The sequence below is a fragment of the Sabethes cyaneus genome, chromosome 1 (genome assembly GCF_943734655.1).
Source record: "Sabethes cyaneus chromosome 1, idSabCyanKW18_F2, whole genome shotgun sequence".
NCBI classification, from domain to species: domain Eukaryota; kingdom Metazoa; phylum Arthropoda; class Insecta; order Diptera; family Culicidae; genus Sabethes; species Sabethes cyaneus.
This window is the reverse complement of record NC_071353.1, coordinates 34,399,913-34,418,334: the sequence shown is the minus strand read 5'-3', so window position 1 is coordinate 34,418,334 and position 18,422 is coordinate 34,399,913. Positions and strand designations below refer to the sequence as shown.

At 39.8% G+C, this 18,422-nt stretch overlaps 1 protein-coding gene across 1 annotated transcript in view; it reads right to left on the bottom strand.

Moving 5' to 3' along the window:
• LOC128735047 (uncharacterized) overlaps positions 1-18,422 on the bottom strand; it is a 34,169-nt gene that overhangs the window by 1,032 nt on the left and 14,715 nt on the right. Inside the window, exons 2-4 of the mRNA XM_053829518.1 lie at positions 3,212-3,327; positions 949-1,665; positions 798-876 (exon numbers count right to left, since the gene is read on the bottom strand). Of these exons, the coding sequence (XP_053685493.1) occupies positions 798-876; positions 949-1,665; positions 3,212-3,327 (912 nt within the window). The remainder of the gene's footprint in view (positions 1-797; positions 877-948; positions 1,666-3,211; positions 3,328-18,422) is intronic.

The window sequence follows — 18,422 nt, the reverse complement described above, 5'->3', positions numbered from 1 at the left end:
CAATTGACCAAAAAAAAGTCTATCCCGCAAACTAAGCCATAATTTATTACTGACTGAGACAAAGTTTATCTAACGGTAGTGAAAAAACTTTTCCATGGTTTAAATTGTTTCCGCCAATGGCTCTAGAATTGAAAGACAATTCAGCAGTATGCTTTCATTTTATAGAATCAATTTGAGCATCGTCAGTTTTCACAATAGAAACCTATTATATGATGCATTTCTGATTTGATGTTTTCCAATAACATACCAGAAAGAGTTTATAGAACTCACACACTGCATAATTTATAGAAAGTCGGCACACTTGTTAAATAAACAAAAATATTTTTAGGTGTCTTTATTTATTTTAATCCGAATCAGTCCGTAACTATCCCGTAAATGCAATTTTCATCTTTCAGATGCTACTGCCATCAGTGCACAAGATTCTGCAAACTTCTGCAAACTGTTACCTATTTCGAAAAAGTGTTGATGAAAATTACAATTTGTTTTTATTTTATAACGAAAAGCGTACATCAAGTCAAAATTCAAAAGCATCAAATGATACCGTATGCCATCATTAGGTTGATTCGAGTTGAAATTGTCAAACAACTACGTGTCAGGCAGCTTTTACTTTCAAAATTGAAATTTAGTTTTGTTTTAACTTGCACTTGTTCGCCATCAATTTCAAATTCAGTTGACGAGCTAAAGAAATTTTCCATTAAATGTGACGTTTTTTATACCAAAGTCCATTTCCTATTATTATTTCATTTACTCACAAAATAATACTTAATTTAATTTTTGTTTTCATCATATTAACATACCTGGATGGACGAAGAACGCTATCGAATGTCTACCGCGGTGCATCAAAGTTTCCTCCTGTGGAATCACAACTCGATGAGGCTGAGGCGGAAGAAAAACGGACCGTTTGTTAAACCATAACAAAACATACACGCGGTCTACTATTCAACTCACCAATGCCGGAATTTTCTCGTTGGTCCAAACTGCCAGCAGTTCGCCGGCATTGATCAGAATTGCCCCTGGCAGGTGACCGACCCGTTTCCACTTGTCCGTTCCGGGCAGCTTGACCTCGAGACCACCTTCAGAGTCCTGAACCAGCAGGGTGAACGTTCCGTAGTCACAGTGAGCCCCGCAGCGAGTGTACTGGGCTTCTCGGTTCTCCTCCTCTTCCGCCATCCTTTTCTTGTAGTCCTCAGGTATGGAGAGATCAATTTCATCCTTCGCACATCGCTGCTGGCTGTAGTGGCAGGTACCTCGTTGCAGTTCATTCTGACCGTCGTCCACGATCAACGGTGGATAATACAGGAGGCGGAATGTCGACTGATTTTCGCTCTCCCCATCAAGAATGTGGGAATGTTTCTCTAGAAAGTACCTGCAGGGCCGATCCAGGCCTACGGCGAGGGCTTGCAGCAGTAGCGACGACAATCGTTGAAAATCTTTCGCCAAGTCTGATATGTGCTCCCGGAATCCCGGCAATGGCTCTTCCGGCAGCGGTGCTTCCGGTTTGAGAGTGCAGATGTTGAATGTGTGACGTAGATCCTTGGTTTTGCCATCGAAACGTTCCTGTCCGGGCTTCACATAACCATGGTTACCATCCTTCCGGAGGTACTGCTCCTTGGTGTCATCCGACAATTTGCAAAAATCGTCCAGGTGGCCATAGGCATGTTTGATCTGAAACGAATGCAACGCAATTAGGATTGGATTTTGTACTCTTTGGTTTCAATTTAAACATAGCAATACAAAAGCTCTAGTCTTTATCATTGCTTGGCAAAATGATTACGCCCAGATTAAGGTATTATTTCAAGTAAAAAACTATGGATTAGCTCCACTTCGTTCGGCGTTTTTGGTAAGTACAAACATCAGATTTTATCAGTTTCGACAGTTCTGCACAAAAACAACTCGGTAACCCGGTCCGCTTTTTCCGGAACAAATCGCTGATAGATAACATTCGAGCGTCAGGCTAATTGATTCGCTACAGTGATATCTTGTTATCACGTGCGATGATCGACCAGCCGCGCCATTTGGCAGAAAATGATTTTTGTCAATATTACCTTAAGCTTTAAGCAAAGACGTCAATCGCGATTTCTCGAAACTTTTTCTGCGGTTTCAGTGGCCGTAAAATTCTCGTGCAAAACATGAGTTTTCCTTCTGGAAACCGGTGGCAACCACAAATTTATGGTCTCCAGCTGGCAGTATATTTAGCATACGCTTCAGTTTATGACGACATCCAACGTAACGCAAAAACGAGCAACGTCTAGACAAGCGTAACAACCGAGCTATTACGTGCAGGATTTGTGTCCATCATTCATAAAGTGCTTTCTGCGGACGGCCTCCAACAGGAAATGATTAAGTATCAGATATTAACATGTCTGTGGGAAACAATCAGAAAATACACGCACCTTTCAGCCGGTGCTGGTCGTCACGAAAGAAAAGGTAATTAGTTTCGGCATAGCATCCTTAATTTACCGACTTTGTCATGGACAAAACCGGGCGATGGCTGGAAATGACAGATTTCCGACCAGCTCACGTTAAAATAAATGAAAACTCATGCCGCTTTGGGCTTGAATATTTTTCAGTTCTATTGTTTTGATAAAATAGATCTTTGCAAACTACGGTTAATTTGGAAAATACAAGACATATAAGCATATACTCAGTTAGAAAAAGACTTTTACCTCTTGTTTACAGTAATTCAAAAGAATCTCTAAGAATGTTGCCAATATCATAAACGAGGTGTCGCAAAAACCGCCCAACACCGGCTTCAGTGTCGCACTGGTCAAAGAGAAAGTCACTTCATTTTCTAACAGGTTTGCTAGCTAATAATTATCACTAAACTAGTTTTTCACAGCTGTTACTCAAGCTTAATAAATGAAAGCATTACAATTAGCTGGCAATAGAAATCAAGGATACTGCGGTAACTTCCTCTTCATCAGATAAAATAAAACAACAAAAGCTTGTCTTGGGATAAGAAGAATTAAAACATTCTCTAGATGACAAACATTGTTTTGGTTGGGACACTTTGAAACCGTTTTTCGAGGCCCATAACCAAAGCAATGGTTGTCCAATTTACAATCTGCTGTCAAAATGCGACTCCTCGAAAATTTAGGAAGCCAGGTTCTTGAGGAAGTGAGGCGTAGAATAACCCAGTTTGTAACTCCAATACAAAATATTATTTCCCTACTGACTAAAAAGATCTGACCGTAACTATGACGTATTTTACCTTTTCTTCTGCAATTCCATGATTCACTAGCAGTGCAACGCCTTTCTCCGATAAAGCGCGTAACAGTTGCCCTCCGACACGAAACACTACGGACCGAATCGGGCATTCCTCCGTACCTGTTTGGAGAAGGATGAGAGCAAATATCAAATGTAGGTCACTTTTTTAAATCTATCAAGGAAAAAAATTGTTTCAATTCTCTGACTCATGCTTAAACTATGAGTATACGCTGAAAGAACGCTACTGCAATTTCTCCGTCGAATTGGTTGCGTTCGTTTCTTTACTTTAGTTCTATTATTTTCGTGCAAGCATAATGATTTTATGAAGTATCGCAAGTAACAATTGTAAGACCGCTTGGTTTTATTTGAATTTTATGAATATTTATTGCGGAAGGTTTTATTACCACTGGTTTTATCATGGTATTACGCAATACCAAAATGATACAATTCAAAACTACTTATAGTTAGCTATAAAACCACAATAAAACTGTTTTTAAACCAATTTATTGAGGTTGCCTATATTACTACGATCAAACTAGTTGACAGCGCCGCTATCCTTAAAAACTTAGCATACGTGGGGCGTCGAAATACAATATTGCGCACCAAGCAAAACTGATCATATTGCGATTGCTTGTCAATCCGCAATAAATCTTTTTAGTTTTATAAAAGCAAAGCCTTGGGCTTAAAGTGTCATTAGACATTACCCTTCTTTATCGACAGACTTCACAGTCGGCGGTTAGAGTACAGTAAAATTACGGGGCCAGTGTAACTATTTATACACTAACACCCTGACCAATTAGGTTTATTGTTGTTATTATGAGGAATATTAAAGTTACCGAAATCAAATTTTTATGCCTCCATGTGGCTTATGGCCTCCATATTGCCATTTTCTAGTTTTTTTGCTTGCAAACGAAAATTCATCAAAGCAAAAATTTTTTGCAGAAAGAAAGTTATTATCAATCATTTTTCATGTTACAGTAAGCAACTGAAGGGATTTTGCTAGAAATTGAGATTGACTAATTGAATATATTCATTTTGTTAAAACAACTAGTTTTAGAAATGGCGAAATTTCGATGGCGCGTTCACCACCAATCACAACAATATGCACGATAAAATTTAATGCGCATATGCTGCACAACTACAGAAACTGCTAAAAACTTATTATTTATTCTATGGGACATTTTATTATGGTCGCTATAAACGGATCAGGATGATCTGACGGCAAAACTTTAACTTTTTTGCTCATGGATATGTATATACTTTCAAGTTAACATAGCTGGTTGAAGGAAGTTAAATATCGGTCATTAGAAAGTTTTGGTGGAGCTCATAGTTTTACTAGCCGGTTTATGATATGGGTCGCTATAAGAACGTAATCAAATTTAAATTTATTACTTGGGATATTTTCATAATGGGAAAACAATCATCGGAACGCCGCAAAATATTGTGCACGAATGGATATCTGTACGAAAGCTGAGCTGATTTTGAGGAAATTAGCGGAACATAAAAAGAAGTAAGAGTCGATGAAGTTCGAACAGCGTAGGTAATAAGTCCGAACGAGCGACAGCGAGTAAGGACAGTATGTACCGCACGTTTTTGCAGGTTGAAGCCCGTGAATATTTTCCGCCGAATATGGCGTTCGGCCTTTTGTGATTCGATCATTAGATATATTATGCCATTTGCTATTTCGGCCATTCGTGATTCGGCCATTTGTGTTTCGGCCATTCGGTACCAGCCCGTTCGTACTGCGATCCACGTCTTTGGTGGAAACTCCGTAGGTACATCTTTATAAAACATTGTTTATACTAAGAAAAAACTCCATTCAGGATATCAGTTTTGAAGCCAAATTTAAGTCTTTTGCGGGAAGTTTTGATTTTATACTACCATATGGCATGCCCATATGTCTTCCCCTTAAGCTCTTAAATTGGCCTTAGTGAAATAATATGTCGTAAGTGGTTACAATGATTCTAGACCAGTGACCTGAACATTGAGAACCAGCGTTACTTGCTGCAGACTCGAGCCAAACGTCGTGAAAATTAGCAGAATCATTGAAAGTGACACATCAAGCCATTTCGAGATGCTCCAAAACCATGGAAATAAGTCTAAAGCAAGAAAATTAGATAAGTATTATACGAATTACAACCAAGAGATGTTAAACGGCGTTTGATTTTGAATAAAACTTTGATTGCTTGTGAACTGCTACTTTCTTTCTTTCTTAGCTTAGAGCTTACACGGAAAGAAATTTGATTCCAATGCCATGAATGAAATCATGAAATGTGAATTGCTGTCAAATCATGACTGTCAGATCATCAGACAGCACAAAATCATGAATAATAGTTCATGATTTTGTGTTATGTTGTACTGCAAGAAGTTCGTGATATCATGATTATTCCTAACAAACATTTTGGTTGTATAATAACCGATCAAGCGCTTGTTTACTAGAAATTAGCTGTATAATGGTTGAATAAATTGCTCTTCAAATAAAATGTTTGTTGGGTTATTCATGGTGTATTTTCATAAATCATAAGCTAGAAACCTGGAATCATAAGTCATTTTGCTCGTTTTGGAGATCAAATTTCTATCCGTGTAGAGAAGAGTTTTGTCCGCGCTGCCATACGGCATTCCCGCGACGTGATCATTCTGCAGTAGTCTGTCGCCTTTCACTAAGTTTACGATGAATGTCTCTCCAAGGACTGCATCTGCGGACTTCCATACTGACGGCCAGAACCAACATTGACCAACCGGTCAAGGTAATGAATAGGAATAGGATCATGAGGTATAATTTATTATGAGCAAAGGCCTTACTTTACTAGCCGTATTGTTCGTAAGTTGCTCATTAATATTACAATAAACGTGCTCCGAAGTTTTAATTAATTTCTTCAAAAAGCAGACACTTTAAAAAACTAAACTTTGAATTCTAAAATATTAGTCAAGAGCAAGAAAATTGACTGACAGGTTAGTTGAGCAATCATTAAGCACTACAATTAATGAATGAATGGTTTTGAAGGAAAGAAAAAAGAGAAACATAAACACTGTCAGCAGTTCAGTAGTTATGCCATGTCATGGGCTAACAGATAAAAGACTACTACCAGAGGTAAAACTGTATACGCTGAATGCGTTTTATATTCGCCTTCATTGGTCTTGATTTCTTAACATTCCTTATCAAGCCAGAACTTTGAAAATAGAGCGAGTGCAGAGGAGCATTCTCTTGCCTGTTCCTGTGAACGTACTTTCATATTCTATTCGGTTTCGCACCTTATATAGACTTATGATAGACTGCCAGGAGATACATCCAGAGAGCAAGGAGCAAAGAAACCAGGATGACAACTTAACAAATTGGTATATTTTAAGGGTTTCTCTTGAAGCGCTCAATGCGGCCAAAGGTTGGCATTTGAGACACCATTCAACAGCCTAACCACCAACACTTCATTCCAAACACCAACACCAAAGAAAATTTTGAAAGCAAAGAAAAGATTCGAGACTCTCCCAGGATAGGCAGACGATGTAGAAGTTTGTGTTGCTTTCAATACCAGAAAAGTCCTCGGAAAGTTCAACGTCATACATGCCTATCTGCTTGTTGGAAACATTCTGAAAACTCACGGAAAGCACAAATCTAGTCTATCGAAAATTTAGCCCGGTTTATATAAACAGAAGACACATTCTAGCATAACGGGACACAGGAAGACTCGACTTTTATCGATATTTTGCTTTTGCTAGCCAAAATTACGTTGGTGACTAGGTTAATAAAGCTAATGTATATATGTACTCTTTTAATGTTAGAAAATATTCTCAAATATTATTTTGTGCGTTAAACGGCTGTTTCCCAAAGCCCATCAAAATTGGGTACTCCTGGAGAAATGAACGACTTTGAAATTTCCTCTGGCTAGTAATAGGACAGCAGCATATTTACAAAATGCTAGTAGAGAAGTAACTACTCTTGAACCCTGGACGATGTACTTTTGATGTTCGGATCGTTGTCCGAACAAATCCTGCAGAGAAGAAAGAAGCGTCCAATGAAGAACATTAAAGCATTGAAGAGCAACTAAGGAGGCCTTCTCAAGTAGATCGTAAATCAACTCTAGATGTGGGGACCGGTCTTTACTAATACGGTGAAAAGAAAGAGATAGAAAAAGAAAATGGACACACAAGTTTCACTATTTAAATGAACAGCAGGTACGACATGACGCAGTTGCTGTCTGTACATGGTTTCTTCAGACACCATTTGCCCCGGTTCCAACAAACTTAGACGCTCTGTTCTTAATGTACATGAAAGAATACCTTAATTTTCTTATTTTTTTTAAAGTTCTCTTTGTTTATTGGAAAGACTACCGTTATTAAAATTTGATTAACCCTAGCGTATGAATTTTAATATATGATTTTAAAGTACCCCGGGTCATAATAGTTAATGAAAAAAAGGTAGACGGTTCCGGTTGTTTGTTTTCATTCGAACGCTCCGTTTTTCTAGAAATTTTCAGTGTTAAACCAAAGTATTTATTGATATAGTTTGCGCAAGCGTACTGTTTAGTGTTTGTTCTTTCCTGTAGTTTGCTGATCATGTCGATTGGCAAGAGATGAGTATAAGGTTTTGCAAGGTGACGTCACGAATGAACCGGAATGAACGCAATTCACCCATCTGACATCCACTCGTGGTTTGTTTACTATTTGTTAGGCGAAAGCGATATGCATAAATTGGAGTTTTAACGTTTTAAAAGCGTATTATTCAGCAGTGTCGCCCTCCAAACTACTCGGAATGGCAGTTTTTGTGCTTTTCTGACTTTCCGTTAAGATCTTAAGCAATATTCAGTTTCAACATGTTAACCCATGGTCCAAGTCCGTGTAAACAAACCACTGATAGATGTCAAAGAAGTGAGGTTAAGCAGGGGGCTGATATGACGTCACATTTTCGTTGCTCATGAAAAAGGCGGCAAACGCAAAGCGATTTCACAAAACGAATTTATCTAACCATTTTCACAGTTTCACGTATTTCGCATTAATTGTCTGCCTGAAATTGGCTATGTGATGCTAAAACCTTAACTAAAATCGAACTAAAACTAACAAAATTTAACAATTTATACATCCGACTCGGTTGTCAGCTTGAGCCCATCTATGAAGCTGTCAGCTTGGGCCCGCTCTATGTTGGCTACGTTTTTTTTTGTATAGGTTGGTATTGGAAGTGTCATTCCCGTGAGGTTAAGCTCGCCCGTGCAAAACCTTATACATTTTCAAAGTTAAAGTAGTCCAAACCTGAGAGAGAGTCGCGGAGACGGTCTTCTTTTTCTTATGCTTTGGCTGTTCTTCTTCTTCCTATTACGTTTGCTTTCATTTTCGGGCAAATAAATGAAACTTGTGCGTGAACATCTCATTGGACGTGTGAAGTTTGCATTTTATAATATCATATTTTGGTGTTAATTGTCACACGGGCATTTCAGTTTTTGCAAAAATGTTAATTTACAATTGAGACAAACAAGACTAATTCAATTCCGAATGTGTTTTTCACAAAAACACCGGCAGAAAACTTATGAGAATTAACAATACTTTTCCACTTTGGGACAACGATAACGACTGGCTGCATTTGACAGATCGTACTGGCTGCATTTGACGTTAGAATTTTTCCTCTTCGCGAATCTCTCTCAGGTCCAAACAGATCTCATGGAAACAAAACAAACCTGATAAACCCCGATAAAATTCTTCCAGATGCCAATTATCGAAAATTATTTTCGATATTTATTGACGAAAAGTGGTTTCATTTGACATGTAATTGGCGCTACGGTAGAAATTATTTTTTATGCATCGAAATGAAATTGGTCTAGAAGAATTTTGCATTTATGATTTTGTTTAACTAAATACGTGCCAGAATAATGAAAATTATTCTGGAAGCATGGATATGTAAAAATATCCATGCGGGGCTCATTGTTTATGAAGGCGACCTCGAAATGTACGTGTATATCCAGGCATTCTAGAAATGGGTCGCTGGATGAACAATAGAACTATCACCTTCCATCTGCAGGACTAAAATTATTTGCATTTACAGAAACAAACTTTCTGGATGCAAATAATTTTTTTTACATAAAGCGCTGCCAGTCAGTGGGCAATGGATTGTAGACACACACACACATACACACACACACATACACACACATACACACACATACACACACATACACACACATACACACACATACACACACACATACACACACACATACACACACATACACACACATACACACACATACACATACATACACACACACACATACACACACACATACACACACACATACACACACATACACACACATACACACACATCCACACACACACTCACTCACACACACACACACACACACACACACACACACACACACACACACACACATACACACACACACACATACACACACACATACACACACACACACACACATACACACACACATACACACACACACATACACACACACACATACACACACACACATACACACACACACATACACACACACACACACACATACACACACACACACACCGGGTTATAATAGTTAATCTCAGACCTCATTATAAAGGTCAAACCAACAAAACATGAGATTGGTCTATTCCAATGGAACGGAGCCAATGCCGTATGCCAGAAAAGCACTAAGTTCAAAATGCAACTGCGACAGTCAGGGAGATTGTCTTTTGGAGAGTTTTCTTTTTTCCAATTCGCTGTGATTCAACGGTTCACCAATATCTCCGAATTATGGAGTCAGAGGAAAAAACCGGTTATAATTATCACATTAAAGCTTGGTTCAATCTGCGGAACTTACCGCTAGGGTAAAAAGAAACTATCTATGAACCTAATAAGCGTTGCTTCAATGACCCTCCCTTATCTAATTTCCGCTCTTCCAAATTCGCGTCTTGTTCTACTCTGATTTGATACTATAAACAGAAACACTTAATTTCATTGCTTTCTTCTACGGTTCCCTCCGTCTATTGGCAAGTTGAATACTGGCAGTGTCAGCTAGAGCGTCAAACCCGGTATGTTTACAGGTAGATCCTGCATCGGATAAATCGTGCACGGGTAACCGAAAAAAAACGTGAAGGCACATCTTGGCAGGGAATGCTTACCGTCAGTTACGGTTGGTTACGTAAATCCTACACGCAAAATAATCCACACGTCCTTTCCACGTGAAAAATCACGTAAATTTCTCTACAGGGAGTTACGCACGGGGCGAATCACTTCAATTTTATTAAATATATTAAATATATTTATGCATATTCACATACTTTTACCCGGGTGCTAAATATATTTACCGAGATTGATGACTATTTTACGAAAGTTTCCACCTTTTTCAATACGACCTTGAGCTGTCAAGTCCCATGGCAGTATGTGGCAAGAGAACACATTTAAAATAGTAAATATATTTATCACATATTGAATATTTATGCAGGAAGTGAATTACCAGTAGAATCAATATATATAGAATGCCAGTGTCGCAGCAGGGCTCGTGGTAAACATTACACATTTGAAAATTATGTATTTACATTGTCTGCGCATATGTGTGAGTGCTCGATTCGAAACGAGAATCTTATTGTCAAACTGAAAAGGCAACCCAATAAAAAATCCTGCCTGCTTTTCCGTAAATCACGTAGGATAAATCACCCGATTTAGTCGTTTCGGGGTATTTCGTCGACAGGGAAATTTTTCTGTTGGGCAATTTGACAATGTTGTTCCCGTATCCAAGACACGAACCAGCAAGATGTTTGCCACCAAAACATCCATGAAACACCAGTGACACTGGCATTCTATATATATTGATTATACTGATTTACCCCGTGGAGTTAAGTGACTTTCAGTTGAATATTATTGGAAAATCCAATGACATCTATCTGATTTCCGCTTAAATGCACGCATACTAATTCAAACTACGTGAAGTTCACGTAAATAGTACGGAAAAAGTTGGATGGAAAATATTCACATAACTTTTTCCATATTTTCGACGTGGAAATTATTTTGAGTGTACGTTAATAAATTCTCTGGGAGTGACCGTGAAAAGTTGGAAATATTATTAATCGTCATTTTTGCACGTCTCAATGAGTGCCAAACTTGCACGTAAATATTCGCCGACGCAAAACACACCCACTGAAATAGATTCCAAAAAAATTTAGAAAATATGATGGGTGAACAGCACCACCAACCGCCTTATTCAGGGGATTGCTGTATACCGATCAGTACGACTGAATTGGTGGTTCTCTCGTTAGAAATATGGCTGGTGCCGGTTTTTGTTGTCGCGCAATTAGATATGTAAAGCTATTTTTAGGAGCACAAAACTGATCGGTGTCCACGGGAACGGGTTAATAATAGATTGTTTTTAGGATTTATTTATTGCATAGCGTGGAAGCTAATCATTGACAATTTCGATGAAGCAACTCAAGGTGCTCACGACTTTGCGGTTCGCGAGGGCAACCGGCTAGGTCGGGAATAACATCAGTAAATAACTTCATAAAGGAGTAACTATTTCCCGACTGCAGAATCTATCTAACAGCAGGCGCTGCTGTTCGATTTAAGGCCAGAATCGACTCAGCCGAATATTCCAAAACATGTCATATTTTCCAAAGTAATACTGAAATTCCGATTGTTTTATTTCCCCTATGCGGGCGTCATAAAACCTATCCAAATCTGCCGCAGTTTTCAAGCAAAAAAAACAACGTCGTGGTTCATGACTTGATTCAACAGTTGGTATGGCATGGAAACGATTATCAACCGCTTAGGTCATACCTGACATGACTAAGAATTGCGCAAAACAGGTTTCTTCTTCGGTTTGTGCTTTCGAGTTGTCGCACGTTAACACTTTCATAATCAGCTTTTCCCATATGTAGGCTGAATGAACCAAAAAACAAACATTTATTTAATTTATTTATCTCGATAACGTCGATTGACCTATTAGTGCTACTTCGTGTTCAATAAATTGCAGTGAAAGAAAAACGACGTTACTGTTAGTTAACGTCTTTGTCGGTTAGGTAACATAGTTATAAAACTGCAGTGCAGGAATTACAGGTAGCTGCCTGCAAGCGTTTCCCAATCAAATGCCGATATTGATTGCGGTGCAGAGCGGCAGTCATTAGAAGAACGATAATCCCGGGAACCTACTCAGCGAACCCCCGCTCCGGGGAATACCAATAAATTTTACAGAAATGAGCGTTCACAATTGCTGCATTCCTAAAATAACAAACTAGCTCACTTGACATTCATATGCACAGTCCTACCGGGTTGGAGTGAAACTAGCTCAGCTTGCGGAACAAACAAATAAACGATTGTGTTGTTAAAATGACGGGAAATGCGGACTTGACACATAACTAATGCAGTCTTATCAGATTGAAATGATTGTTTTGATCCATTTCGCTTACGCATAGACAAAACAGTTAGCGTTATCTTTATAAGCTACACACGTTGGACGAGCGCTAACCCCTTAGATGTTCTGTCAGATAGGGGACTTTTACATTTATACTAAAACTGTAACTTGTAAACTGGCATGGTTTTCGAGTACATTTTTTTTCAATCGGGTTAGAACTTTTTTATTTCTAGGTCAGTAAATGCGGAAAATTACTGAGCCACCGCACGAACAACGCTATGAATGATCCCAATAATGGCGCAGCGATGCATTAGTCATTGGCCAAACAGACATACATATGCGTGTAGGAAGCGGCCTGCAGGTAGCCGGCTAGTTGATAGCCCGCAACGCCATTGTAAGACCCTTCGAATGGTAAGTGCCGCAGTCGCAATGGATGCGATCAACTAACGGGCAGCAACGAGTATGAATCATGCGCGAAATACTTTCCATATTTCTATTCATGAACACGATAAAATCGAGCCAGTTACGTGCTGACAATAAGATCCTATTTATTTTAACTCTATTTGTTGGTTGGTTCTTATTATTCAGCTATGGACTATTGAAATGTGATGCACAAAGGTTTAGTATTTTTTATAGACCACCTTTTTATTTTAACTTATTTAGCAAAACGCATTAGTCATTGTTACAATTACATATGAACAACGGTTTTTTTATTCAACAAAGTTACAACTATTTTCCCACACTTTTGTTCAGACTCTATGAGCCAGACAATAGCATGTTGCTATCGATAGATTATTAGAATCTATCAATCAAAGTGATTCACCTCACGCACAATAGCAATCGTTGCGTCTTTATAGCGTATAGACAAAGTGGCACATTTTGCACCATTAACCGGCACATATTTACGCGGTCAGAGCATTACTACAGGCCAAGCTGGGGCATTAAGCGAGACAATATTATCAGTCGAAACAATTATGCATACACCAGCTGAATGTATACATACTGCAGAAGAGACTGTACGCGGTTATAATGAATTAAGCAATATAATGAAACAACTCTGTAATGTAGCTGTTACTGTCGTCGTCGTCGTAGTTCGTCGTGATGACTGGTCACGATGATTTTTATCACCAGCATTAGCAAGTCATAATGGATGTTTGCTCTTCAGACAACCGCGGTGCGAAAACATGAGAGTTTAAAGTGTGAAGTGTGATTCCAATTGGGACGAACAAATGGGAATGGTTATCTTTGGTGGGATAGGATGAGATAAATCATCCAGGTTTTCTACTTCGTAATAACTTAAAAACATCAAACTTTTAAAACGGTAGTGTTTTACAATTAACGTATAGGGGACGGTAGAAGAAAGCAATGAAACAAGGATGTTGGTAGTGTTCCAAATAGAACGGGACCGGGGCGTGAAAGGGGAAAGAGCGGTAATTAGGTAAGCAACGCTTAAGAAGTTATGTACCGCTCCTTTTTGTTCAAGCTATGGGATCCATGGTAAATGGCTGGATAATGCGGAATATAGGCCCCATAGTGGTCGTTAGCCTCTTATCCAGCAACTCCGATCCCGACCTCCTCGTGGTACCAGGCGGAATACGAGCAACCTTAGCGGAGATTACCAACCCCGGTGGAAACTAAGGTTGTATACTAACTCGGAAGGAGGTATAATGAGTCTCTGCACTATAAGGTGGCAGCCCCATCGCGAGACTCGGTAGTGTTGCCCCAGTACGGCTACACACCTAAATTAAATCACACTTACAAAATTCAAGCAAATTCGGAGCGGAATATTCGGCATCGACCTGGGCGACGGAACAAGGACGACGAATGAAGACTCGGTACTTGGAACTGCAGATCGCTAAATTTCGCAGGTTGCGAGCGAGTGCTGATTGAACAGCTTAAGCCCCGCAAATTCAGCATCGTAGCTCTGCAGGAAATCTGTCGCAAAGGAGAGCAGGTATGGAAGATCCGTAGCGGAAAGGCCCAGTTTTACCAGAACGGTGGCACAACCAACGAGCTGTCGTCGAAAAAGCGCCAAAAAGGAGGATAGAGATCGTGAAGAATTAGAACAACTATTCCGAGCTAATGACACGCGCAAGCTTCAAGGTGAGCCAAACTCGGAAGGACTACATACCGAAACCTGACATATGTAGGGTCGAGGGATGGAATCTAATCACAAACGAGCGCGAGATGGGCGACAGATAGAAGCAGTTCTTCGATGAACACCTCAATGGCGAAGTCGCAGAAGAAGGCGAAACGGAAATTAACCCTGGAGCGCCTATGGAAGATAGTAATGTCCTAGCACCTGTCAAACGAGAAATCGGGCTGCTGAACACCAATAAAGCCGCTCGGAAGACCGCCTACCGGCAGAGCTTTATAAATATTGCGGAGAAACGCTAGGAAAGGCTCTACACTGGGTTATTTCGAGGATTTGGGAGGTGGAAAAGCTATGGATGGATGGAAGGAGTGGTTTGTCCCATCTACAAAAAGGGTGATCGGCTAGACTGCTGCAACTATCGCGGTATTACGCTGGTAAACGCCGCCTACAAGGTACTCTCCCAGATCCTGTTACGCTGGTTGTCACCGATAGCACAAGGTTTCGTAGGGAATTATCAGGCGGGTTTCGGACTCGCGCAGCTGCGGACCAAATTTTTACTATCCGACAGATCTTGCAGAAATGTCGGGAGTACAACGTGCTCACGCATCACATCTTTATTGATTTCAAAGCAGCATACGATACAGTCGATCGAGACAAGCTATGGCAGATAATGCACGAACGGTTTTCCGGATAAACTAACGCGACTGATAAGAGCTACATTTGATCGAGTGATTTGTTTCCAACGCATCTCTGGGACACTCTCGAGTCGCTTCGAGACGCGGCGAGGGTTGAGACAAGGTGACGGTCTATCCTGCATGCTGTTCAACATCGCTCTTGAGGGGGTGATCCGACGAGCGGGCATCGAAACGAGAGGCACGATTTTTACCAAGAGTAGCCAATTTCTAGGCTTTGCAGATGACTTCGAAATCATAACCAGGAACTTTGCGATGGCGGAGGCAATCTACGCCAGACTGAAAGCGGAGTCTATGAGAATTGGGTTAAAAATAAATGTGTCGAAGACCAAATACATGAAAGGCAGAGGCTCAAAGGAAACAAACGCGCGTCTCCCACTGACGGTAACCGTTGACGGCAACGAACTAGAAGTGGTAGAGGAGTTCGTGTATTTGGGATCGCTGGTGTCCTAGCGTCTAGCGAAAGTTAGCAGGCTACGGTGGGCCGGACACGTCGTAAGGATGCCAGACGACAGTGCGACGAAAATAATCCTCTTCAACAACCCCACCGGCACCAGGAACAGGGGCGCCCAACGTACACGTTGGCTCGACCAGGTCGAAAGCGATTTGAGACTGCCGAGACGACTAGGAAATTGGCGACAAGTGGCCCAAGACCGAGTTGAATGGAGACGAGTGCTTGAAACAGCATGAGCCACCCCGGCACTATGGGCCAGAAATTAAAATTTCGGAACAAAAATATTTGCAGTTAAACGGCATGTCTCAGCTCAACGTGGTCTTCGGCAACTTTTTGAATACAAAATTGTTGCATATTTTGAAGGGGTCGTCCAAAATTTGAGCGTTACTTAAACAACAATTTAAGTAATAACTTTTTGAGTAAACTTTTTTGAGTAAACTTTTTGAGTAAACTTTTTTTGAGTAAACTTTTTTTCAGTTACTATCTATCTCTTACCGGTTGCGAAATATAATGATGTGTTAAAAAAGAGCACTTAAAAATCAATTACACTCAATAACTTTGCACACGATTATTTTATTGCTTTCAAATGTTCTACAAAGTTGTTCAGTGTGTTGAAATACATATTTTCTGTGAAGACTGTTTGACGCTAGAACGCATATTTATTAAGTTATAAAATGTATGAAAAAAAATCCGCACTATTTCCAGGTATTCCCACAACTATGGTATTCCCAGGTATTCTCTGAAATACACATTTGGGCAGATAGCTTTAACAATTCCCTGCAAATTGGTATGCAAACTAATTGCAGATACTTGCAGATGGCTAAGATATTCGGATTTTTCATCAGACGGCTTTTAACCTAAAATCAGTTATATCTTATTAATTAATGCATATAAAGTAAAACAGTGTTCAGCAAAAATATTCCTCTTTTATGTGCAAAATATTTTCTAGAACATCACATTGAGCTGTCTGTTGAAATAAACATATTACAAGAAGAAATGTGATTTGAGGGGTCGTTATTAAACAAAAGTCTATTTCTGAAAATGGGTAAAAGGTAGAAGTTTTATATCTTCAGAAAAATTACTTGAAATTGGTTTATCTTTAATATTTTGAAACCAAAAAGGCGAAAAAAAGTTCACTCAAAAAGTTATTACTTAAATTGTTGTTTAAGTAACGCTTAAATATTGGACGACCCCTTCAAAATATGCATCAATTTTTTATTCAAAAAATTGCCGAAGACCACATTGAGCTGAGACATGCCGTTTAAACGCAAATATTTTTGTTCCTAAATTTTAATTTCTGGTCCATAGTGCCCGGCTCTATGCTGCTGAAGAAGAAGATGATACAGGCATTCTCTCGTATTGGGTGTACCAACGCGCAATACAATGCCTTCAAGCAAGCGGGTCTGTGAACTCTCGGGAAATTTTTGTGATAAACCCAAGTTGTTTCGAAGCTCTAGAGATTACAGCAGTATAACGTTGGTTGAACATGAGCTTCTTATCCAAACGAACTCCCAGATCCCTGATCTGATCGACGCGTCCGAGAATAACTCCGTTTATCCGGTAATCAAATGAGATGGCACATTACATCTGTGGAATGTTATAGCCTCACATTTGGCAATGCTTATTGTGAGCTTGTTTCTATAACTTCAATCAGCATAGGTGTCAAGCAGTACAATGAGATAGATCTTTAGATCGTCGGCATATACCAGTACGGCATATACACAGACGAAAAATGATCAGAAAACAATTCGCAAGATATGGTAACAGTCTATGATTCCGTTCCTCCCAAAATCATATTAGAAGGAATGGAAGATCTTCTTCGCCCTCTTGGAAGATTTGTAGAGAGTACTATTTAGCCTACGGTACGCGTCGCTGGCATATTTGAAAGCATGTTTATTCTGTGGTACTCGTTGCTTACGAAGTAGCCTCTACTTCGCGTTTCGCTGGCGTTTCAATCTGTGCAGCTCACTATTACTCCAGACAGGTGTTGAAGGATCGCAATGTTATACCATCCACATCGAGCTCGTCCAATAATGTCGCCCAATCCAGAGACGAAAGGTGGTCCACAAGTACATCAAAATTAATACAATGAGTTGTGGATGAGGAAGATCAACAGAAAGCAGCGGAGAAATGACCCGCTGTGCACAACGATCTCTTGTTCGGGAAGGCAGTAAACGAGGTCCAGTGTTCGTCCGAGATTATTACGCAGTGGATTAACTTGTCTTAAGGTCAGGAACACAAATCCATCGACCACAACAGCGCTAGTAGCAGGAAGCTGGAGAGAATTGTTGTACTATACTCCATCCTCTCTATTGAACCAAAACATTTGCGTTTGGTTGTAATCACCACAAATGAGAGTTCTTTCGTCTGAAGACCCTTTGTCATGTAATTCACGGATTGAGAGGATATGCTCGTCGAAAAACTTGACAACTTTACTTCTGGCAGGTGGGATGTAAACTGCAGCAAGCAAAAATTTCATTCCTTTGATGAAAACACAAACCTGTTCAAGACAATTTCCGTCTCTTAAGTTGACCAGCGAACTAGGCAACTGTCGAGCAACGGCGCACTAACACTACTTTTGTCACTATTGTTCGAGTTACGATTATAACGATACACGTTAAAGGCGGATCCAAACAACTGAG